This window comes from Protomyctophum parallelum (genome assembly GCF_964188405.1).
Source record: "Protomyctophum parallelum genome assembly, chromosome: 19".
NCBI lineage: Eukaryota > Metazoa > Chordata > Actinopteri > Myctophiformes > Myctophidae > Protomyctophum > Protomyctophum parallelum.
Window position 1 is genome coordinate 27,544,057 of NC_139717.1, and position 25,484 is coordinate 27,569,540.

The 25,484-nt window shown below is 42.9% G+C and overlaps 1 protein-coding gene across 2 annotated transcripts; it reads right to left on the reverse strand.

Moving 5' to 3' along the window:
- Window positions 1–491: 491 nt before the first annotated feature.
- slc5a6a (solute carrier family 5 member 6a) lies at window positions 492–25,313 on the reverse strand. Of its 2 annotated transcripts, XM_083790173.1 has the most exons (19): window positions 25,100–25,313; window positions 24,622–24,691; window positions 13,672–13,793; window positions 12,516–12,768; window positions 12,071–12,292; window positions 10,541–10,606; window positions 8,251–8,302; window positions 7,942–8,009; window positions 7,147–7,301; window positions 6,883–7,023; window positions 6,073–6,202; window positions 5,816–5,904; window positions 5,083–5,195; window positions 4,631–4,698; window positions 4,431–4,517; window positions 3,947–4,122; window positions 3,432–3,535; window positions 1,767–1,894; window positions 492–1,517 (listed from the first exon to the last, which is right to left on the reverse strand). In XM_083790173.1, exons 4-19 carry the CDS (start codon window positions 12,639–12,641, stop codon window positions 1,350–1,352), a joined length of 1,893 nt encoding a protein of 630 aa, XP_083646299.1. In that variant the 5' UTR covers window positions 12,642–12,768; window positions 13,672–13,793; window positions 24,622–24,691; window positions 25,100–25,313; the 3' UTR covers window positions 492–1,349. The 2 variants fall into 2 exon arrangements, with proteins under 2 accessions (XP_083646299.1, XP_083646300.1); XM_083790174.1 differs by lacking the exon at window positions 24,622–24,691.
- Between the last annotated feature and the right edge of the window lie 171 nt (window positions 25,314–25,484).

A 25,484-nucleotide genomic window follows, 5' to 3' on the forward strand; every position in this document is an offset into this window, starting at 1 on the left:
GAGACCCAAAGTGAAATATGTGTAAGTGTAACCTTTAGCAACATCAACTTAAAATGGGAGAGCATGTAGCATGTCCTCAGTGTTACCTTGAACAAATTGCTCAAGGCATTATCATTGTCTTGTTCATCATGATCTGCTACAAACCAGTGTTGACGGTTAGTCAGTTTGTGTAATATAAACATAGCTATCCCTCCTCCTATCCTAGCTACTTATTAGCACTTGAGAAGTTGGAATACGACAAAGATAATGAGAGTAATCCGTTTTGTGCCGTCTCTTGTCTATAACAAACTGCACACTCTCCAAGTCTCTCAAGTTTTCTCCTGACATACTGTACTGTACTTTCCTGTTTCATGTTAGATGAGATGCCATATCTTTTTGACCGACTTTTGCAGCTTTGGCACGCCATTTTTGCCCTTATTGGAAAACTTTGAGGTGTTGCATTTATGTACTTTTATGTACTGTATGGTTTCTTTTAAAGCTGGCCAAATGAACAATGAACAAAGGCCATGTAAAGCAAGCACAAACCACAGGAACCAAGGCTGTCCTAATAACATCAAAATATGTTGTGCTTCCAGTCAAGTTTCAGTCAAATGGGACGTAATCATCATTTTATATTATATTCTCTTACATATACATTGTTTGTCTGTTATCTCTACAAAAATAATAGTACGTTTTATTCTACTCATAACCTGATTCGTTCACTTATGTCAAGCATAATGATTTGCAATCCATACTCCGTTGTGCAGAAGTTAACCTTCACCAACTAGTTTGGACATGTGACAAAACCATGAAAGCGTTTGATTAAGTCAAGGGACATCTGTGCAGGTAACGCAGAACGATGAAGGGTAGAGTCATTGTGTCCATTTGTTTTGTTGTTGTCATTTGACTCACTGCTGTCATGATGGCATCCATTGCCATTTCAGTATTTATAAGTTGGGAGTCTGGGAGCACCAGTGGGTTATCACTGAAGATAAGTAATGGTCCTCTGCTGCCGACAAGTATGCACTAATACATTGAAGATATCCCCTTCGACACAAATATGTTCTACCCATGGCTATTGGCTAGTCAAGGTGGCCATGAGCTTCTTCTGCCGTGGTCATTTAGGGATTCTGTCTCTCATTTAAAATATGCCTTTATGCGGGAGGAATTCAAATTCCCATCACAGTCTTAATGATACAAATCAAACCTACGCTCATGAAACCCTTCAGTGTTTCATCCAGCTTCGCGAATGTCGTTTTAAGCAGCTTAGAGTAGTGTTTGTGTGCGTGTGTGTGTGTGTGTGTGTGTGTGTGTGTGTGTGTGTGTGTGTGTGTGTGTATACAGTACATTTGTCTAGAAGCAGGATGACATCACAACGCAGTTTCCTGAACTGTGTGAGCCACTATGTCTTCTCCTCCGCCCGCATCAATTTCCTTTTCCTTCACCTTCTCACTCTCGTCCACCTCCTTATCTTCAGTGATAATCTGTTCTTTGGGGTAGGTTAGTCCATTGCTCTCCTTCTTGGCCATCTGGTAAGTCTAAGAATTGGGAGGGGGAAAAAAGACAGGGGAAGCACCACATACAGTATGATATCACCATCCGATCAGCCATTTTTCGCCTCTTTCCGCCCATCATACCAGGTATCGTGCATTGTGTTTATGGATCTTATATTGTGCATTGCATTATATGTACAGCTGAAAACAAAATTAACATTGTTTTGTGTGACAGGGAAGCCTTCAACTTAAATCCTGTCCACAGACTGTAAATTCACTTTGCGGAAGAACTACCTTAACCTTCTGCCCCAGAGGAGTGATGCAGCAGAGCTTCTCCTTATAGCGCTGAGGCAGCCAGAAGAGCAGGTTGCCCATGACAGGATACACTGTACCAGGGGTGAGGTCTTTCTCCTTCATAGGACCTACAGTGAAAACAGGCCCAATACATACCATTAATGCAGGAGCCTGATTGAGATGGACAACGGACCTTTACCTTTTGAACTTGTTCAGAGGAAGGTAGTTGGTAGTTGAGCACACAGTGAGTCAGTCACTGTGTGCCTGAATGACACTCTGCATGTTTACAGCCTGCCTACAGAGATAATGGTTTTCCTTCTGACTGTGTGTCTGTACCAGTGTCTCCCCTATATTTTAGATATAACTGAATTCAAGATGTCAAAATTATGCTATCTTTTTTTCTTGGTATTTCCGTCAACCAAGATATTACCAATTTTCCTTTTAGATTACAAGTCAATCCATGTTTGATTCAATCAACCCCGATCTAAACGAGAAGTAGAGGTGCGTTGGTGTTGCCTCTCTTTGTGTACACTGTGGACGATCATCTGTTGACCAGTGGAGAGACGAAGAATGGAGGCGACTGCAAGCTAGCTGATAACCATATCACAGCTTCATACATACTGTTGCTCTTAAACTCTTGATTGTGCAACATTTTAGCCCATTAGGGAGACCACTTAAAATATGTTTTAGCATGGTTACTGTGGCTTACCATGATGGACAGCCACAGTAAAATATACATAGGAGGAATACATAGGAAGGCAAACTATTCTAAGACCTTTATTGAGATAATCATGGCATCTAGAACAGGGCGCTATGTGTATGACACCACAAAACAGAAAGGAGTCATACTAGTAGTAATCAACATGCTCAGAAGTTTCTAGTTTGTCAAAATGGGGAAGGGCTGTGCAAATAAATTACCGGTAGACACAGCATAGCTGATCACAATTATCACAATTGATTCCCCCCACAACAGACACTATATAACCAGCCTGATAAATATCCTGAGCTTAAAGTTCTCTGGCACTAAGTCATTAACACATTACACTTTAATTAAGTTCCCATGCCACATCACTGCACACCTATTTACATACCTGAATAACTACTAAATATTAGACAGGGAGGGCATGTCATTAGTAGACCCTAGGTTTACTTTTTCAATTAATAATTTAGTTACACCGACATTGTTCTTGTGAAGCCTTTCCGTACTGTAGGTTAAGTATTTATAAAGGTTGCCATTTCCATTTGACAAAATGAGATGTGGACCATCACCACACATCAAAATGAACACGCCTGTATATCTTAGCTTCACCACTGAACACCACACTGTGATTAGTGCTGCTTCATTCACAAACTATAGCAACTTACAATAACTGAACACAGTACAGGGAGGCAATGGTTGTCTTCTCCAAGTCGTGTCAACCATGAATAGTTTAAAACGGCAGTTTGAGCATATGGCAGTTCATGTCAAGTCTACAGTATCTACCTGCTAGCAGGCTGACCTGACCAGCAGTCCTACCACCACCACTGTACTAACTGTATGTATGTACCTGTTAGCAGACTGACCAGCAGTCCGACCACCACCACTGTACTAACTGTATGTATGTACCTGTTAGCAGACTGACCAGCAGTCCGATCACCACCACTGTACTAACTGTATGTATGTACCTGTTAGCAGACTGACCAGCAGTCCGACCACCACCACTGTGGTTGAATTGTGAGCGCTGTACCACATGTAGGACAGAGAGTAGAGCGCGTCAACACCCGTGGGCCTGATGGAAGACAAAGACAGTTGGAGGCAGGATGAGTGGAGGGAGGGCAAGAATGAGACAGAAAGAAAGGAAAAGAGAAAAAGAGTGACAGAACAACTTCCGACTGATGTTACAACATTCTAAAGACTGTCTCAAACACCTTTTTGCCAGTTGCCCCAAAATTCGTTATCTCTTCAGTGAATGAAATTATGACATAGTAGACAAACATTAGGTGAAAATAGGCAAAAAGAGCTTCAGAGCTTGTTGATCGGCAAAGAGACTTGGGGCTATATCTTGCTGAACTATCCATGAGTCAATGGTGTAAGGGAAAAAAGGAGGGGGCTTAACTACTTTGATGCTTGAAGTTTAGCACTTTAGCAATGGTCAATGCTGGCATGCCTGAAATGACAACTCAGATCAGATGGAGGTTACCTTGGCCTTGTTGTGCCGACCAGCGTCGTCATGACAGCCGTGGTCATGTTACCAAACATGAGCGGAGCTGAGGTGTTTGCTGGCGGCAGGGAGTTGGCGTTCATGCGCATCACAAAGTTGCCGATGCCTATCCAGAACGCCATCACAAGTCCTGATATCAAACCCACTACAGCACCCTAGGAGGAGAGGAGAACAGAACAGCAGCCTCACAGCAAAACCTTGGTACCAACAGCGATTTATGATCCCAAACACCAAAATAATGCAATAACCGTACTGTATGTTATGAGCATGAAATCCACGATGAGCTGATCGACATATACTAACTGCGAGGAGCCTGTGACTAATGAAGATTCTAGATCTTTAATTGTTACTCCTCGAGTACACAGAAGTAAAATACTATACTTTGGTTTTGATTCCTCTACATAGTAGCAACAATAACGACAGCAACAAAAGAAAGAATTAAGAACAGCAAGTAATGACTTACTATGGAGTTGGCCCAGGGGAAGAACAGTCCTAGACAGAAGACTCCCAACAGAGGACCCCCCACCATCCCAAAGATGCTGAAGGCTGCCTGGAAATCATAGAGGGAGAAGAGAACACCCGTCACAAGCATTTATATTAAAAGACAGTCCTGCTTCATTTAGTTGAGACAAAGTCACACTGCAAATGACGCCGATTAGTCACCTGAAGCACAGATCCCATGAGAGAGGCCAAGTAGGCCATGGCCAGACACACCAGACCATATGCCAGGGCTGTGGATGAGAGAGAAAAGGGCTGTAAAACAACTAGAGCCCGACCAATGCCACATTTGTGGGTCCAATGTCGATCCTGAATTTGGAGATTCCTAGACCACCGATGTTTTGACCTCAATTGACTCAATTCGAAAAACGTAAGATTTATTTTCTATTTCAGAACACTTAACTTCATAATGTAACATAAGCAAACGAATATATACAAATAAACAACATAACTTTGATAGATTAGACTAGTATATGAACTATATTAAACTTCAATATATAAATAAAGAACATTATTAAGACATGCCCAGAAAAGAGATGCTAGGGTTTATCTGGTTAAGAACAAATATTTATTTACAATAATGACCTTTGTATTGGGAAATGGACTGTTTGTCTTACCTAGTCCTTTGGACAGTAGTGTGGCTTTGCTTTCTGTCATAGTTGGAAAATGAGGCTTAATCAGGTCCTCCATAGTTACAGTTGCTAGGGAGTTGAACGCCGAGGAGATTGTGCTGTAGGGGAGAGGAACGGGGAGAAAAAGAGAGAGGGACATGACAAGGTGGACCATTCATTTGATGGCGTTTGTTTTAACACTTGATTCCAGTCCCTTCCAATTCCCCCCACGGATTGGTAGCCTGAGTTCCATCCTGATTCGCCGCGTTACGTGGATTCGTTTTGTCACTGGCTAGTCAGTAGCGAGTGACAAAACAAATCCACTGAAGGCAGCGAATCAGGATGGAACCCAGGCTAACTGATTGGCCCATACACAGTGGTTTACTAGTACCGCTATTACTATTTATTTGTACTTTTTTTATTAGGGGGGGCACGCCACTTGTTTAAATGAACTACTTGAGCCCTATTTTATAGTTCGTTGCAAAAACAAAAAGCAGTGCTGTAACTTATTTATTTATTTTTGTGGCTTTCGAACTTTATTTTATATATTTTTGTATGGAGGGACAGACAGTAGGCTGACAGGAAATGGGGAGAGAGATGGGGGGATGACATGCAGTAAAGGCCGTCGGGATCGGGAGTCGAACCCGCGGCACACTGCCAGACTGGGTTACCAGCCAAGGTGCCTGGACCGCTGAGCCACGGCCCAGGCCAACTTATTTATTTTTAAATGAGCGTTTACCTTAGTGCTCCACTGAAGAGACAGGCCACAAAGAGCCCTGGGAGCCCAGGCAGGTCCCTGAACACATCCATCACAAAGTACAACACCATCTGTAGCAGGAAAACAGGACGTCAGGACAAAGAGAGGGAAATTCTGCTGTTATTCAGCCAGTAAGAGAAAACACAATATGTTACGTCTTAACTTTTCTCTCTAGCAAACCTTGCCATAATTTCTGTAATATTTAGTCTATACGTCTCCCCGTGTGCTGCGCAGCTCACCTGGTCGTTGGTCTTGACATAACCCTTGTCCAGTGGGCTGTCTTCCCCATAGCGAGCAAACATGACCAGGCCCATCAGGCAGCCCAGGCACAGGACAATCTGCTGACAGGGGAACACCACGTAGCAAGACCTACAGCAGGAGGGTTGGGTGTTTTAAGGATTTTTTATTATTTTATGAATGAAAATCTAGAATGCAACAAAAAAAAAGTGTGTTGAGCAGTTTCATTCACAAACTGCACACATAGTAACTTAGCTAAGATTTCTTTTAATAGCATGGCTCTTAGGGGACGAGCCCACTAAAAGAGTGTTTGCGTTCTTGTGCAGACTGCTGGTAGGCAAACTAAGTACATCCCCATAAAAGATTTTGTGGTAATATGTTTTTTCCCAAATTCATAATCTCAGAGTTATTAGACCGTCTCTTGTGTATTTAGATAAGATAATAGACAGTAGGAAAGCAAGGGCAGAGGGTGAAGGAATGTCAACAGAGATCTCCAGCTGGAACTGAACAGAGGACATTACAATAACATGGTCAACACACTATCTGGTTACCTACCTGGCTGTACATGCCCTTTTCAACCCCTCCCTTTTTCTTTGATAAGATTTACAGCCCCGTGCTGAACATATTACCAGAAATGCGTTCCCATTTTACAGTTCAAAGACTATGTTTTGTTTATATTTAGACCAATTCATATACGTGTTAAGATTAGTTTACCAATGTTTACACAAGTGTGGCTGGTGTGATACCTCTGGTATTAAACTTGACGAAATCACACATGAAAAGAAAAGAAAAGACAGAAAAGTGGAACTTACATGACGGCCTCTCTTTCTGTGCGAGCACTGAGGTACCTCTGGACCTGGGCCTGGTTGACACCGTACAATGCCAGCATCAGGAAGATGCCACCCACGCCAAGCGTCCAGAAAGTGTGGCGTTCCGTTGGGTCTGGATTCAGGCTGGATGGGGGAGGGTTAGACAGGTTAGTAGTACTCTACAGACGATGGGATGCAATGGGATGGCAGCAACAACAACAACACTGATCTCTACGACATTGAGTTAAGACTATATTAGCTACTCACTCAAGGCTGGCAATGCGACTGCCATTCGTGGCTTTCCGCCAGACCTCTGCCATGCCCCCGGCCTGGCTCGCCCCAACCACAATGACGGCCAGCTGGCCGGCAAACATCACCACGGTCTGGAACACATCTGTCCATATCACCGCCTTCAGACCCCCCTGGTAGACACAGACACACAGCAGGCCAGATGGTTCACATCTACATGTGAGGCATTTACCAACCCTTTTGTTCAGACTCTGTGACTGATTGACACGCTTACATTCTTGGATCACCATCATTATATGACAACAATTTGTAACCCATTGGACACTGACATAGATGTGTCCCATACTCCAGTGTTTCTACAAATATATGCATGCCAGTGATGCAAATAGCCTGCATCCTGCAGCCATCAGTACTGTACTCTAACGTCGTTGAAGTAGGACTCATAAAATGTCCCTGGGACCCTACACCACCCCTCAGTGGGTCCCAGGACCCACATTACATTGAAAACCTACACCACTGTGCATGCACAGTAGAGTAAAGACAAGACTCAGGAATTAAAAGTGAAAAAGAAAAGGTTGAACAGGCACTTCAAACAAGTAGAGGAGGAAGATACTGAAGTGGGAGATTCAGACAATGTTTCAGGGAGGAGAGGATGACGTCAAATGAGTAATGAGTTGAAAGAGACAGCTGGCCAAGTAGTATGTGGATGGAAGGATAGAATAGAGGGAGGGTAAGGAAGACAGGGATGGAAGGAAGGACAGAAGGAGGAGAGAAGGGAAGGAACTAATAGCTGGCCTACATTTCATGTCTTACCAAAGCAGTGTAGAGAGTGCAAACCAGACCCATTGCCAGCACTGCTCCCCAGAGGTCAAAACCTGTCACTGCAAGTGAAAATTAGGATTTAACAAAATATTGACTAAAACAATGAGTTCTGTGATTCGTTTGCACCAATTCATTCTGTATTCAAATGTATCATATCAATCGTATCGATTGAATCATAGCCCATACATCTAGATAATACTGTATATCGTTTAGTCGTATAAGGAAGAAATGCACAACCCAACCATTTACTCTGTTGTTTGTTGATTTGCAAGTTGTAAAAAGCTAATCTGTTGCCTTTACCTGCATTGAGAGCCAAGGCAGGAGCATAAAGCACCACCCCCATGTAGATGACCTGCAGAGACAAACAAAACATTATAGAAGAGGAAAGGTCCATAACTGTGGCAACATCAGGGTGAGATTAATGCTTGTTGGTCGACTCATAACGCTCTCTTAACAACTAAAACACTACAGACACACATATCATGAAATACGTAGTCTCAACACAGATGTGCTGGTGCTCACAATTTCCGAATGTTTCCGTACGTCAAAAGCTCTGAAAAGAAGTAGAAAATAAAGCGGACTTCACATAATTTCCCCACCTCCATTTTTCCTTTGCAGTCCAATAAATCCTAGCTTAAACCAAATTAGTCAAAGTCCAGTTGCTACATAACAATGGATATTTCATATCATATATTCAATATTTAAAATAAATTTTCGTGGAAATGGCACAAATTCAGGTCTTAGGTCACATTCACACCAGAGAGCTTTGCTGCGATTAAAACGAATCCTGCTGCGCATTTTCAGAAAGTGCACTTCGTTTGGCAGGTGTGAAGGCTCATTCGAATCCTAATGGGTATCAAAGAACCGCATTTTACTCCGAGCAAAAACGGGGGTTTCGCTTCGCTTCCAATCGCACTTGATTCGGTGCAGGTGTGAATGCAATCCGTAGTAAATAAAGGAAATGAAGCAAACAATGTGGCGGGTGAGGAGCTGAACACAGTTGGAGACGGAGAAGGCATATTTTACGCAGCTCAAAGATGTCCCGTTACTGTGGATAGACTGAAGACTGATAGACTGTATTATAGCCTACAGAATATTCTGTCTGTGCGTGCCGTAAACATGGAGTACTGTCACTGTGTGGGGACTGGGGAGTAGGGACTTTCATCTCGATAAACTTGTAAACATTTTGCGCTGCTGTCTGTTATATCAGTGCGCTCAGCGCTGTGCCTCCATGCCCAAAAGAGGGGGGGGGGGGGGCGTCCAGTCCCAGACGGCACGATACACATGCACGTTATGAGTATAATTTTATCACCATAGATTTCACTGTGTAGGCTAGTTTATGAATGGAACACATTGATAAAGGTCCCCCCTGCTGCGTTTCCAATTGCTGCGGATGACAGTGTGAAGGCAAACCGCAGCAAATTAAATATGCAAGAATCCCAATTTATCTGCCCATACGCATTGAGTCTACCGAAGTATTAGGTGGGAATGTGACCTTAAAAAAGGTCCTGAAATCTATCTACTCTGCAACCACCCAGAGCATCCTGAAGGGGGCCATCACTATATGGCATGGGAATAACTAGCTATGGAAGTCGGTGTGGTCAGCTGAGCACACTGCTGGGAGCTCCCTCCCACGCATAATGAGAGCAGGGCAAAAAGGACTGTGAAGGACAGCCACCATCACAGTAACATACTGTCCTACTTACTTTACTTCTCAAAGCCTGGGGCCCAAAACTCAGTAATATATATTTTTAGTTTTACATAACCTGATTAAAGATTTATTGTACTTTTTATGTCATTACAAGTCAGTATTATCTCCATTATTATCTGGTTGTATTGCTGTTGTCTTGCCACACCAACATTTTGCTGCTTGTACCTGCACGAGTGAGGGACAAATAAGCTATTGATTCTTCATTGGTCGAATACCCTTCTAGTCTGATGAGCAGATGATGGCTTCCCGTTCTCAATTTTTACCAGATGGAATTACAGACCCTTAAGATTGTGGAAGATTTAAAGGGGCACGGTGGCACAGTTGGTAGTGCTGTCGCCTCACAGCTAGAAGGTCCTGGGTTCGATTCCCGCTCGGGGCGCTGTGGGTGCTGGCGGCGTGTTTCCTCCTCCGCGTCATCAGTGCCCATACCCGAGGCGGTGTTGGCGAAAGGGCCTTTCTGTGTGGAGTTTGCATGTTCTCCCCGTGTCCCCTAGGGTAGGTACCCTCACAAAAACATGCAGTAATCCTGGTCTCTAAACTGCCTCCCCCTGGCCAGCCGGGGCGCCTGATGGGGAGGAATGGAACTGGTTGGAATAACGTGTTCCTTCCACGCGCTACGTCCAACCAGGGAAACTCCCCCCTGTCAGGTGTAAAGGAGCAACTTGGACACTCAGGCATGAAGGAAGCATGAGTTCAAGTCCGTTGCTCTCCCCAGGTTGGTGGAGGGTGTGTAGAGCCCATTATCACATTAGATAATTGACACAGGGGTGAAAAATGGGTTACAAAATCGTGGGATAAAACATTTAAGAAAAAAAAAGATTGTGGAAGATTTAGTCTGGCTTGAGAGACTATGAAATATGCACACACACATTCACCTACCATTTGAAAGATGAAGGTCACAGTACCAAGTATGCGAACGGTTTTGTTGAAGCGCAGCTCCAGATACTGTGGAGAGCAAAGAAGGGGAAAGTGATAAGAGGCCGAGTACAGTTTCAGTTCCCACAAGCCTGCATCATTGTCTGTCTGCAGTCAACTCTGATTCAGACATTTTAAAAGCTTGTCACACTTAATCAACCTTCTAGTTTGAAGGGTCAACAGTCAAGGGTCAACAGTCATTAAGACATATGAATCCCTTGACTCCTTCAAAACCGCTCTCAAAGGGCACCTACGGATGGCTGCAATTCGAAACTGGCCTTTGTAAAATCTGAATCCCCCCCCCCCCCCCCCCTTTCCCCTCACTGTATATGTATCTTTTCCCTTTTTGCTTCCTATAATATAGGAAGCAAAAGAACAGTTAAACAGTTAAAGAACAGAACAGGAATTAATCATATTATGATTAATTCCTGTTCTGTTCTTTAACTACATAGAAGTCTATTTGTATGTCTCTAAATGTTTTGATTAATTGAACAATGTGGACCCTGTTGTAAACAAGTGTAATGCTTAATTGGGTCGTCCACTCACAGTTAACAGTCTTTGTATTGAGTTTGTGCTTGAAATGTACTGTCATTCTACAAACTGTTAATAAATATTTCAATCAATCAATCAATCAATCAAGGTTCACGACATGTCGTACCACAGGGTGAATGTGTGTTACATTGGCTCCTTGCACTGACCAGATGGTGTTGTACAGTACATCGTGTGTGGATCGATTACACTACAGCCTGTAAGGTCACATTAACGAAGCAAAAAATACCTAGTGAAGATCTGACCAGTGCAAAACTTCGAGGAGAGTGGTTACCAGAATTAATTTCGGAGCATCTTTAACCTCATGAACTATTCTGGGCATGTCATAGTAATAGGTGAACATTTGCCAAAAATAGCAGAGCTACAGTCACAACACATTACTTTGTGAGCTTGTAGATCAGCTATTTTCACAACAAAGTATACAGTAGGGTTCAGTTGGTTAAGAACTGGAATGGAGTGTACTTGATAGGCCCCAGGGACACACCCACATTAAATCATCCCCTCCCTATATTGTACACTGAAGCTAGTGTGCACGCTTCCCTAGGTTTCAGCACAGCAAATTTGGGCATTAGATACCGTGGTATAAATATTGCTGATTTAGTTAAAAGATTAATAAGAATCCCGAGAATACGTTTTCCCTGAAATGAGAGGTGACACTTCAGAGATAAAGAATGATATAATGAACAAATGCAGTCAGGGAGGGGTGGAACAGATCAACAATAGGTTCAAGGCAGAGCATCAAATAGATTGTCATCAGCTGGTTACAGTGGCAATAATATACAATAAATTGTCACCAGCCAGTGTATTTTCATAATATTAGCTGGTTCAGATACTGTACCAGGATTGTGACCCTGACTTTCAGATTTTCTATTTATTAGTGCAAATGTACGTCTGACCCTGGTTAGCTCTTAGTATCATTGCTATCTTTGCAATCACTGTGTGTACCTCATAGGCACTGGAGAGTCGCAGTCTGTAGAAGACGGGTATGAAGACGTGGGCTGGGATGAGCAGTCCCAAGAAGTAAGAGCAGCCCAGGAACCAGTACTGGGTGCCGAAGGTATACACCTCGGACGGAGCTCCCAAAATGGCCACGGCCGACTGGAACGTGGCCAGTAGTGACAGGGAGACGGGCAGGCAGCTCATGGAGCGGTCGGCCAGGAGGAACTCCTGTGGGCAAAGGAAATGTTGACGCAAAGACACTGAAGTAAAGTAACAATGTTGGTGGTGCATTATTATTAGAACAGTACAGTATGCATAGTGTTAAATATTGTAATATAAAGTTAAATAAAATAACAACAATGCTTGCTGTGGCCAACATGTGATCTAACAATAAACTAAAATAATGGATAAACGAAATAATGATAATAAAATGTATTTAAAAAAAACCCACCTGTGTTGTACGCTGGCGACCGCCAGTGAAGGCGTGGAACAGGCCGATGCCAGCTGAGGCCACCAATAGTAATGCAAAGATGACATAGTCCACCGTGGTAAAGTGCATCTGGACTACGTCTCCCATGATGCCGCAGGGTGATGGTGGGGGGGGGCAGGGGAGGCTGGGGTAGTGGTGGAAGATAAGAGGCTGTTGAAGGCCTCTAGGTTTTATCAACGAGGGGAGGGAAGTGCTTCATCCATAGGGACACACACTGGACGTACAACATGGAAAGAGAGAGAGAGAGAAGCAGAAAGACTGAGGCAAAAGACAGCATGGTGTATGTGAGAGACAATGGAATAGAGTGTGATAGAATGAGAGAGAGTATGAGAGGGAGGGTTGTATAGTGTGAGAGAGAGAGAGAGAGAGACGTTTAGCTTCCATGTGCAGTACAAAGGTTTCTATGCTCTTAAACAAAGTGTGTTTTGACACTGTTGCAACAACATACCCTTGAAATTTCCAGCCTATGAAAAGACGATAAAAAAGTTAATCAGTTGGACATTACACGCACGCACGCACACACGCACACACACACACACCTCATATGTAGCTCAGAGTGCATCGGGGACGACCCGAGGACACACAAAACCGACACAAAGTCACATCATACACACTCCTGGACATGCCTTCAATACAGTAGCTTGTCTACTGTAAGACACACAATCACAAAAACTCTAATTAAATTATGTATAGTTACCGTAGTCCTAAATTAATGACATTTCCAATAGATTAGTGCAGCCAGCCAGAGATTCTGCTACCCGGTGTAATTTCTTATTTAAGTATTGAAAATGGTGGTTTTACATCAAATGAGGTAGAGGTTTATCGTGTTGAAACCTCAGACATCTGAAGTGTTGGCATCACATTTTTCAGACTTTACAGTAATTCGGTGTTACAGTAGACACATCAAAAGCCCTCAAACTCATTGCCCATCATATGATGATAATCACATTTTTCTTCTGGGAAAAATCAAAACAAAAAACAACAACTCTACACAGTATGACATATATTTTGTGTGCATCTTTGTGTGCGCGTGATGCTTGATTTATGTTCCATCATACGACGGAGCATAAGCTGTGCATAACAGAGAGAGATAGACAGATGACTTGAATGGTCTTACCTGTTCAGTAGTGTCGGCTGTGGGCTGGCTGTCCCAGACAGCTTTGACTTAACTCTCCGCCAAGGGGAGTGCCTCACCCACGACCACCAATCATCGCCTGCTGTGAAGGCAATGGCTGAGATCTACAACATAATACACACACCACAGGAAGATAAGTAAAATGGCATGTCACGTTACTCTTATGAGAGACATAGTTATCAAAACAATCACTCCTGAAAACATTTAACCCAAACAAAACCCGACCCCATTTTATATTTGTATAAGCGAGTCACAACCGAGATGCAGCGTTCTCACATAATTCTTGCTGATATCGGTGTCTTCCCATGGCATTCATGTGAGTGCCGTAACAGTGTTGCATAGCTCACATATTAAAGTAAACGTAACTATGCCCAGTGTTTCACAGCTAGCTCTTTTCAAAGTATTAACAGATCTCTCTAAGGGCTCATTATCAGACAGACAGACAGACAGTAACTGCCGTAGGATGGAACTGGAAGTTGGATTGCAATGGAATTGACTATGGAAGTCCTTAACTGATTTTGGTGACCTCGTGGCCTTTCCTCTAACACTGTGTCTGTGTGCAGAGTTTGGCTCTGAGCAAGCCAACGTTGCCAGAGATTAGCTGTCCACAGACAGACACACAAACACACACACGGACGGACTGATGGAGTGCAAAACATATTCTCTCCCCATGTTTTCGGCCTGGTGGAGACAATAAAACCGCATGGTTGGCAGTCACACGTTCACATCACAGATTGTGATGGACAAGGACAACAGATAAACTCCTTCTCATTCTAAACAATGTCAACACTTCCAAGATTAGCAGCCCAACGCACGTGGCCGCAATTCTACTTGACTATTCCTGTCTCTTATAACTCCTGTGCTGTCAATGATTGAAGTATATTGGCTAATAAAAGTAGAAATGTAACCATAATGTGAAAATATGATTGCTTCACTTGGCTAACCATTTGCTTTCAATATCCGTCACCACAACACTTTTATTGAAATGATATGCCTTGTTTAAGGAGGCATGAAATGTTTCCTTCATTTTGGAAGTTGCAAATGTCATTACAGTGTTTAAGAAAGCATATCCATGACCTACATATCAGATACAGGTGATGGTATTCCTGCTGGGCATTGCTGCCTGACGCACCTCCTCCAGTGCCTTTTGAACAGGTGTCAATGGGTTATTGTTCAAACCCCTGGCCAACTTCATGAATCTGGATGAGCAAAATGAATGAACGGTAAGGTGTGTGTGTGTGTGTGTGTGTGTGCACGGCTGCACGCGCACTGTGCGCGCAATCGAGCATGCACTCATGCTAATCAAATACAAGTGGTGTTCTACATTGACAGTCACATGACTGTCTGTGTGATTCTCCTGAGTTTGGCTGATCAAAGCCTAACCAGGTCCTCTGCGTCAGTTAATAACACTTCATTACTCCTTATTATCCCCTACTGGACAGGGGTACGAGTAGAACCGAGAAAAATACCGCCTCTTTTCACTAGATGCAATACAAGGAGATAAAGCATATTTCCATCAAGGTCGTTATGGATTAAGAAGACATTTCTAACATGTTATAATGGAGGGTTGGACTATGTTCCTTTCAATAGTTTAAAACCAGGATCACACTCACAGCTGCTTCACAGTGTGGGACTTAGGCAGTAAACCTACTTAAAATACCTGCCTTGATGTAGTAGGAGTCAGAAAGATTAGAGTTAAAGGGCCCATGTATTGAGGTTCGGAAGGCTTCAGACTCACACGTCAGTCCAACATGAATATTGTAAACTTAACTACCCCTAAAACAAAACAACAACAATACAAACATGTTCTTAGTTGCGGGTGCAATAATTGAATAATCACAAAGAAGATAGTTGCAGCCCTATTGTACACAGTGACACCTTAGAAGAAACAGGTGCGTACTGCATAGAGGGGCATTATACTCCCCCAGACAGTCTATACTTGCACTTAAAACATTAATGAGAGAAAAATAAAGTGTTTCAGTCCTCAGACCTTCATCAGAAATGAATGAAGACTAATCTATTCCACATTCAACTATTGCTAAAGAATAAGACTATAATAATTAAGACTAACTAACAGCATGTTTGTTTATATTTATAATTAATTTAAATGTTTATGGTTAACTATAAACTTTTATATTGCACACAGGCTAATGAGTAATGTCGCATGCATATAGTATGAGTGTACGTACCCTCACGTTATCCATATCTATTCCTGTTACGAATTAGAATTCTCAGGACCTCAGTTCCAAACCAAAACTCTCAGTCAGACTACAGGGAAACATGGACTGGATAAATTCACATCCAGCAAGTTCATAGAAACTAGTAACCAGTGACCTTTCCAAGCACATGCATAGCCTGCATAGCCTCTTGAAAACAAAGTATTGCTTATATATATATATATATATATATATATATATATATATATATATATATATATATTATAATTTTTTAATTATTATTATTATTTGTATCTGGAACTGACAGCCCACCATTACTACATCTAAAAACAAAAAAGGTTATTCCTTTGTTTAGGCAAGGGCTGTTAACTTTACATGCATCATTATCCTTCCTGTGTGAGCTCATTAAAAGCAAACACAGACTCTTCTTGTTCAGTCAGACTACATTCAATTGTACCCTAGGGCTAGTCATACTAAGTATGGGGAGGGGGCACTTTAGACAATGCGTTGGAGACACTTTCAAGCAGAAATTGTCCAACCATCTAGCAGCGTTAACAATGTGATAATGATTTCAGGAGACAGGGATTACAGTAAACTGGCATTTGGGGCACGCAAATAGTCACATATGCAGTACCTCCAACAATGTCTCTTCATTTATGTGATGTCCAAGACACATCTGTGGGTGTGGTATCTTGAGATTCTTGACATAGCTTCACACGCTCATTGCTAGTTCTTTATTTACATCACTGTCCTAAAGATAAAGATCCTGGGAGTCCCCAGCCAAATGAGCGACAATTTAAAACACTTTACTTTTAAGCTATTCCAAAATAAATTATATTATATTTTGACAAATCTTCTCTTATCCATGGGAGTCCACAGCCAAATAGGCATTTGGGGGTACTTGACATAATTTTTTTTGAAAGCCATTGTATTAAATAGCAGAGAAATACAGTGCTGGTTCTAAGACCAGCTCTGGGCAGGTCTGAAGCGCAAATTGCTTTTTTGACTCTACTCTACACTGTGCCAGACCACACATCATTTTAACACACGCATGGCCATGGGCACAAGATGGGCGACGTGGGCACTGGTTGTGAAAATCATTACTGTGTTGTCGCTGCTGCACAGAGTGGCGCGCTACGAGCTTGTAGGTCTGCTATTTTTGAAAAATCGAAGAGCGACTGACATAGAAGAATTTTTTAGAATCTGATCTCAGGTCAGAATGAAAACTGTCAGGATGTAGAAGACATTTTTTGAATCTGATCTCAGGTCAGAATAGGTTAAGTGTAAGATCAGGCCCAGAGAGAGTTCATCATAATAAAGAACGAGGCAGAGAAACACATTGGGAAGATATTGGAGATAGAACAGAGGGATAAGATGACTCCATCAGGATAGATTGGCAGGAAACCCAGATCTAGTCATTTATAAACACTATGAGAGAGAGAGAGAGAACTATACAGTAGACTAGACCAGGGGTTTTCAACTGATTGTGACCGAGGGACCACCACCCTGACTTAGAATCAACCTGGGGACCACTGTTGTATTGGGTGGGGATATGGGCTAGGATTAGTGCTTTTGTAACACTTGCTATGCATCCCATGTGTTATGTGTATACATACATTCCACTGTTTCTCAACCAATGGTCCATTGACTAGTAGTTTCCTAATATTAATGACTCAACCAGAAAATCCGGTGCACTTGCCCCTCTTGAGATTCAAACTCCCTTTCTTGTCCTCCAACTTGTCAGTACGGTCATCATAAGTCACCAGCTCATTCAGTTCACGGTTTCTAAACTAGTGGAAAGAAAATATATACAAACAAATAATAATAATCAACAAATCCTACATTACTAAATGTATGGTCAGGGACCACATGCAAACCCCTGCAGTAGACTATAGAGCCCTGTGTGGGACTGTTTTCTCAAGCAGGGCTTAAGACTACAGGAGTTTTAAAAACATTAATGGAAATCTGGTTGCATCACACACACACACACACACACACACACACACTACACAGGATAATCTTCTAAGATTATTTTAGAAGATTAACATGCACACAGTACAAGATTTTAAAATTATGACACATCATGCTGTAGAGTTTACTACAGGATTGTATTACAATTATCGGGCTCGCCGGAGCTATGAAAACACAGAACCTCGACTTAACTGTGTGATCACATAATAGAAGCAGATGTAAACAGCACCGCCTATTAAACTTGTGGTGGCAATTAAGCAACGGTTCTTACGGTAATGGTAAGTCTGGGAAGACACAACACATTATATACTGTTGTAAAACAAACATGCATCGCATGGATGCACCTGGGACGTATCCCCAGTGATGTATCCCAAGATCATCTGGGTTTCGGGTCTCCCAACATCATACCCATCACTCAGGTGACCCAGCCGGGGTGATCAAGTCCCGACTTACATCCCAGTAGCTACCCTCGATCAGTCCCATTAGGGAAAAACCAGGGCCAGGGTTGTAGAGTAGACTGTGAGCAAATCAGGAGGTTATTTTTTAACCACTCACACTGCAGAATAATACCCCACCGTAGAGTGATCCCAGCATTTCCCGCACCCATTGGATTTCTGCCACAGCCACATTGGTGCCGCCCACAGTTAATTCCTAACTATAGGGCTGTGACGATTACAAATTTAAGTTGCAGATTAATTGAAAAATATAATATAATAACTGAAATATACGAAGAAATGACATTCATTATTTTTATACTTAAAAAAAAGAAAAAGCAGTAATAGCTGATATGGTATTTTTTTTTACATGGCAACGATGACAAAATAATTGCGATTATCTCAAATAATTGCAAATAGACGATTTTGTAATAATTGTGACAGGCCTATTTGTGGACACCAGCTCCCACACACAGCAATAGTCTGCAATGCAAACGGCAATATTACCATCTAGTCCATCATAATCCAAAAATATTTACATTGAGATCCAAAGCATTACAAAGAACAACAAAATGCAAGAGAGAGTGAGAGACAGCCTAACCTTAACAGCACCACGGACAGCGGCACAGTGGGCTGTGCTTATTGCTTGACAGTACGTTAACTAAATAGATGCATATACATTTTCTCCAGGGCTACGCTTTAAAAAAATAGACCTGTCCCTAAAAATAAATAAATAGTGCATTTATATAATATTGCACCTTTATCCAAGGCGCTTTACATAGACTGTGCATTTGCATTACATTCACCCAGTCACGCATACAGTCCTACACCGATGGCGGCGGAAACCATGCAAGGCACCTACCTGCTCATCGGGAACAATTAGGGGTTCAGCATCTTGCTCAAGGACACTTCGAAACCAACTCTGGGGGAGCCCAGGATAGAACTTGGAACAATGGGACCTTCCGGTTCACAAGCGGCCACTCTACCCCTGAGCCACTGCCACCCCTATCCTACATCCGGGAACAGAGTGGCATTCCGAATTTCCGACACACCGCCATCCCAACTACGTGGCTTCCGCATGCGGTTAGATTTAGGGTTAGCGGTTAGGGACAGGATTAGTAATTACATTCCTTACTTAATTTATGTTGCAAATGTGCTCCACAGGCACCCACACTGTTGCATGTTTCAGGTGCACTACATCTTGGTTTATTGTGGGACATTGTGAGATTTTTGCAGGACCCGCAAGGTTTTCCTGAGCTTTAGGTTGGGTCCTGCGGGACCTTTTGGGATCCCAAACTCCTACACACAAAAAAGTCACAATACATGAGTGACAAAGATCTTCGTCATCATACTAATAATAATAATAATGATGAAAAAACTGAATTGACACTTCACAGAAAGAAGCAGGCAGACAATGGGGAGGGAGGAACAGCGATGGAACAGAGAGAAAAATAATTGATGTTTGCAGCAGTGCTTTATACCTTGCCGTAGCTCTGTGTTGCATGCCAAAGATTACCGATCTATAAGAGTATAAGCATAGCCAGGGGAAGGGGATGGGGTCCTGTACTTGTAGCCTTGTACAGAGAGGCAGATCAAAGACAATAATTTTAAAAGGAGGAATGACAAAGAGGGTATATGACACTCAAAGATCTGTTTTGAGGTTTGACCCACTTTAGGAGGGCTGTGGCCTGGGGGTGGCATTCAAAGAAAAGAAAAAAATATTGTATTATTCCACTAGGTCTGTGGGGGACATAAACACATTTGAACATTCTGACTGTTCAAATCTCCAATGTGCATGTGGAGTGTGTCTGCCTGTGTGGCAATGTGCCACTGCCTGTGACTTGAATCGCACAGTACGTTGGCCTGATAGACTCCAGAATCTCAATCTCACCTGCTGTGCTCAATCTGGCTAATGACAAGCCTCTCAGTTGTTCACAAAAAAGAAAAAAAAAAAAAAATCTATCAGGCCAGCACACTGTGCGATTCAAGTCACAGGCAGTGGCACATTGCCACACAGGCAGACACACTCCACATGCACATTGGAGATTTGAACAGTTAGAATGTTCAAATGTGTTTATGTCCCCCACAGACCTAGTGGAATAATACTATATTTTTGTAAATATTGTATTTTTATGTACAATTTCTTTTTTTTTTTTGCTCAGTCGACTATTAGTCGACTAACAGCAAATTTATTCATCTATCAGTCGACTATACAAATCCTTAGTCGGGGACAGCCCTACTTGCAATACAGGAATAATGACTGTAGATTTACATCTGTTGGGTAGGGCTGAAATGATGGCTTTGATGCCACCCTCATTCTATCTTCCAATAGGTGGAAACTACACAAATATTTCCCTATTTGTAGAGGATAGCAGTTTCTGTGCGGGAGGATTTGCAGCTGCACAGGAGGCTGCTATATTAGAACTCTGCTCCTGTGTATATTCAATGTGATTGTTTAAACCTGTGCTACGCTGTCTTTCGCAAGAAACATAAGCTTGGCTCAGCATAAGACCTTTTCCATTCCTACTCCTGCGATAGCTATCGCATCTATTCAAGCAGAAGTATTTATAGGTTAAAGCCAAAAAACGTGACTTTTTCAACATAATCTGGTTCGATACATACTGTATACAAATAGTAGCCTACAGTAGGCTACTTATTACATGTTATGGCCAAAGCAGCAGAGACTTGGTGTGGGCCAGCAGTGCACTGATTCTTTATACACTAAACACACACACACACACACACACTACTATATATATAAAGAAATATTTTCACCATGTCTCGCCCGTGATAGTCATACCCATGATTACTAGCATTGATATTTAAATACGTTTTTTGAGTGGTGCAACCACTCCAAGGAACAGCAATGTCCATGTGTTTGCGTTATGTACGTGTGTGTCTGTGTTCACCTATCTATGTGACGTTAATGAGCACCAGTATAACAGGGCTGCCATATTTCAGAAAATGTCAAGAGTGAGACTCTAGTGTCTTAATGTGTTCGACGCCGTCCGAAGGGCGGCGGCGAAAAAAAATTGGCTTTTTTTTATGTGGATTTGTCCCGTTTTAACGTTGATATTTAACCTTAACACTGATGTCTTCACCTCCATGCCAGCTGCTCTCCCTGCACTGACAGCCTCCTCATGCTTAAAGTAGAAATGAAAAAGATATCTATCTATCTATCTATCTATGCTCCTCAGACCCAGCCAGCCAGCCAGCAAGCCACACACATAGTACTCAGACCCAGCCAGCCAGCCAGCCAGCCTAACACATAGTACTCAGACCCAGCCAGCCAGCCAGCCAGCCACACACATAGTACTCAGACCCAGCCAGCCAGCCAGCCAGCCACACACATAGTGCTCAGACCCAGCCAGCCAGCACGCCACACACATAGTGCTCAGACCCAGCCAGCCAGCAAGCCACACACATAGTGCTCAGACCCAGCCAGCCAGCCAGCCACACACACACATAGTGCTCAGACCCAGCCAGCCACACACATAGTGCTCAGACCCAGCCAGCCACACACATAGCTCCGTAAGGGAGTGGTTGCACCACTCAAAAAAACTTCAAAAAACTGAAGAGGCTACTGGAGATTGGAGAACCTGATTTGGACATGATCTGATGCAGGACAATGTCACTATGACAGAAAGAGAAGATGGGTCTGGCCACATTCATTTACCCCATAATCTCAGTGGAAATTGGGGAATATGTCAGAAAACTGGAATGTGGGAAAATTCCTTATTTTTACATTTTCTTAGTTCAAACACATATGTGGGCTCTCTCTCTCTATGAACAGAAACAAGTCGCGATGCGGCCCCTCCCCCTTCACTTCACTTCACACACACACACACAACTTTGTCCCTATAATGTGCATGGGCTATGGCACCGTTCCACTTCAAGAGACGCCACACACCAGTATAGAAGAGAGATAGTCACAGGTCACTTACTCACTTGTTGTAACTTGTGGGGGCTATATTGTCTTCCATGAAAAATATTTCGAAGCGATGTTAAACTCCGCATGGCTCATTTCCATGCGTCACACAGTCAGGGACCCTATGATGATTTGGTCCACTGTTTACCCTCCTGCATATATCAGCGCTGCCTGCAGATCGGCTATTTTACCGTTTGAGCGGACGCACACAGGAGCGTGCGTTATTACGCGGCGGAGCCGCAGAGAAAATTGTTATTTATCATTATAATGCGTGTGAAATGGCATGTGTGGCGTGGTGCGTGGTAAAGGGTTAAATTGCGTGACTGTCACACTCAAAGGGTGAGACATGGCAGCTCTGAGTATAATGATTACCAGTAGGGGCCCTATTTGCCACTGTTGCCTGCTAATGAGAGAGAGAGAGAGAGAGAGAGAGAGAGAGAGGAGGGGGGGGGGGGGGGGAGAGGGGAGTTGCACCACTCGGTTCACACGGGTGTGATTTTTTTTTTAATGCTCAACAGCTGAATAGTTATCAATAGTTATCATCATCTGACTTCTCAAAGTAAGAAAACATTTTTAAACAATATCATTCTATGTATTTAGATGTTTTTCCCCCTTCAATAGTCAATAGTTATTTGTGGCATTGTAGACATTCTTACTGACATTATTTGACAGGGTGGTCCTAGATTTCAGCTTCACATTAACTTACAATGAATGAGCTTTGAAAGAAATATGTCTTAAATCATTAAAGCATGCAAAATAGAAAGTGGATGCAAATGGAGCCATGATACCTGAGATGTGACAAATGAGTGCCTGTTGGTCAATTATCACCATTTACATAAAATAAACAGATCTTTACATACTCAGCCATGTGGAATGGCAGGTTATTATATCCAGGATGTCTTTTTGCCAAATGACTAAACAGCAGTAGTCCATCGTGCACACACGCACGCACACGCCCCCCCCCTCTGGCATCTTCTTTGGGATTTGTATATCCTAGCAACCCAAAAGGGTAACAATTCGAGTAATCATTAAACCACAAACTGAACTCTGGCCTGCACATAGTAGGCTACTATAACAGAGCGTGAGATGAGAGAGTGTACGGCAAAGGTTATTGTGTGCTCTTCTGTACATTTGTGAGCAGTGAGCACTGTATTATTAAATAATCGAGAGATCAAGGTATTTGACTGGTCTGTAAAACTTTCAATTTGTGAGCACTTGGCAGATACAAGTAATACAGTAGTCATATCTGTCACTGAAACTTTCTGTAACAAACATATCTTTCATTTTTGGTTCCAGGACACCCCACTCCAAGGGGGCTCTACAAGCTCACAGCCTTGCAACATTCATCACAACACATCTTGTATAATGGAGGTCATGACATAGGGTCATGACTCATGGCACTGTTGGCAGTAACATTTTCAGATTGGGGGGGGGGGGGGGGTCGCAGCCAACGTCCCTACTCTGGTGGATGCACAGTACACTACACAAAGTTGAGACTGAGACAGTACAGTACAGTACAACACGTGACTTGGACCAAATCAACCAACAGACACCCCGACTGTGTTTGCGGTTTGCGTACACGTGCTCAGTAACCTCAGTTTGACAGGTCACGTCCTACAACAGCGACACACACACACACACACACACCAAGCATCAACCATCCTACACAACTGAAACCTTGCAAAGACTACCGTCCGTATGTCAAACATCCTCCTCACAAGCCAAGTTAACTAATGACACATGGGCGCTCCGGCAGCATGCCATTCATTTGGAGTAGTGTTTGGTGGTATGCGCTAAAACGTTAGCCGAACCGGCTCCTTAGCAACATGCTATGCAATATCCGCATTTAACGTGACGTTGCGTTGTCCTTGTCCAGTTATATGTTGCCACGGGCCTTAAGCTGTCACAGAAGAACGATATTCTGCCCAGTCAGTGACAAAACACTAGTAAAGCACCCCCCTAACCTCAAGTTAGCTCGCTTCCTAAGTTCCTTCCATGTGTTTACGTCCACATGGTCCTCATTTACGGTTACAGTGAGTTAGCCATGGTTCACATGACGTTCACGTTTCATGGCTAGGTTACAGCAGACAGAGCCTTATCGATAAATGTATACGTCGCGCGACCCTTTCGCTCAATGACAAGTGCGTATATTCAACGAACCGAGCAAAGAAATCATTTGTAAAAGTCATTTTAGTGGAGCGCCAATTTGGGCTCACACTACTGCCCAAAATAAATTAACTCTGGTTTATTGAGTCGTGACCTATCTATATATCTGACGCAAGAGTTCACAAAGCACAGCCTCCTCCATAACCATTTCATTCAAACGAAGGAGCGTAGAGAGAGAATATTATTCAAATTATGTTCAATATTAGCATTAAATGGCTGACACTCACAAGAGCAAGTTGGGATAATATCTTCTTACCTTGCCTGGGGGGAATGAATGAGGTCAAACAACGAACCGCCTCTTCTCCACATGTGTATAGTATTACTGGCTGACAGAGCACAGTCACAACTGATAGTTATTGATGTGCAAATCCATAACTTCCTTAATTTATCACCAGTAGGACGGACGGCGGTGTCGCGTCACGCATGACAGAAATAGCCACAAGCGAAACACGTCACTGTCACATACATTTCCGAGCCCTCTCATCTCACCCTCGCCTGATAAGAGTATATTAGGCCAATTATGTCTAATACAGAATAAGATCTGAGCCCATCGTGTCGTGTCAACATGTGCTGATCAAATTGCGCAACTGCCCGATTTGTCATTGAGCACAATGACTTTAGCAAGATAATCTCAATTTCTCGTCATTGGCTTGGCTATTTGGCTTCATTGCCACATTTTACATGTTACAGTGGCACCATGCAGTCGCATCAACACTGCCACCAGTTTCTCTTACCGGTCACCGCTGGTTGGAAAATGGGTACCAGGCAAAATGTGCTACTGTAAGTCCTCGGTTATGATGATCCAGGTTCTCCATTGGATTACGTTTGGATATGGCCAAATGTATCCAACATTTCCAACAAACATCAGTCAGTATTTCTCAAGGGCACGACTGCAATTCGTCCCTTGGTTGTATTCTGAAAAATAAACACGCACCCACACACCGCAGCATCCCTTTCTTTGGTCTCTCCTCCTCCTCCTGAGTCCTGCCTTTTATGAGTCATGATCGATGTCCTCCCAGTGGTGGCACAAAAGCCACCCGCTGGGGGAAAGGTACAACTACACTGTGTACAGAAACATCAGCCTCATCAACAATTTCAGTTTGACTTCTAATCAACAAT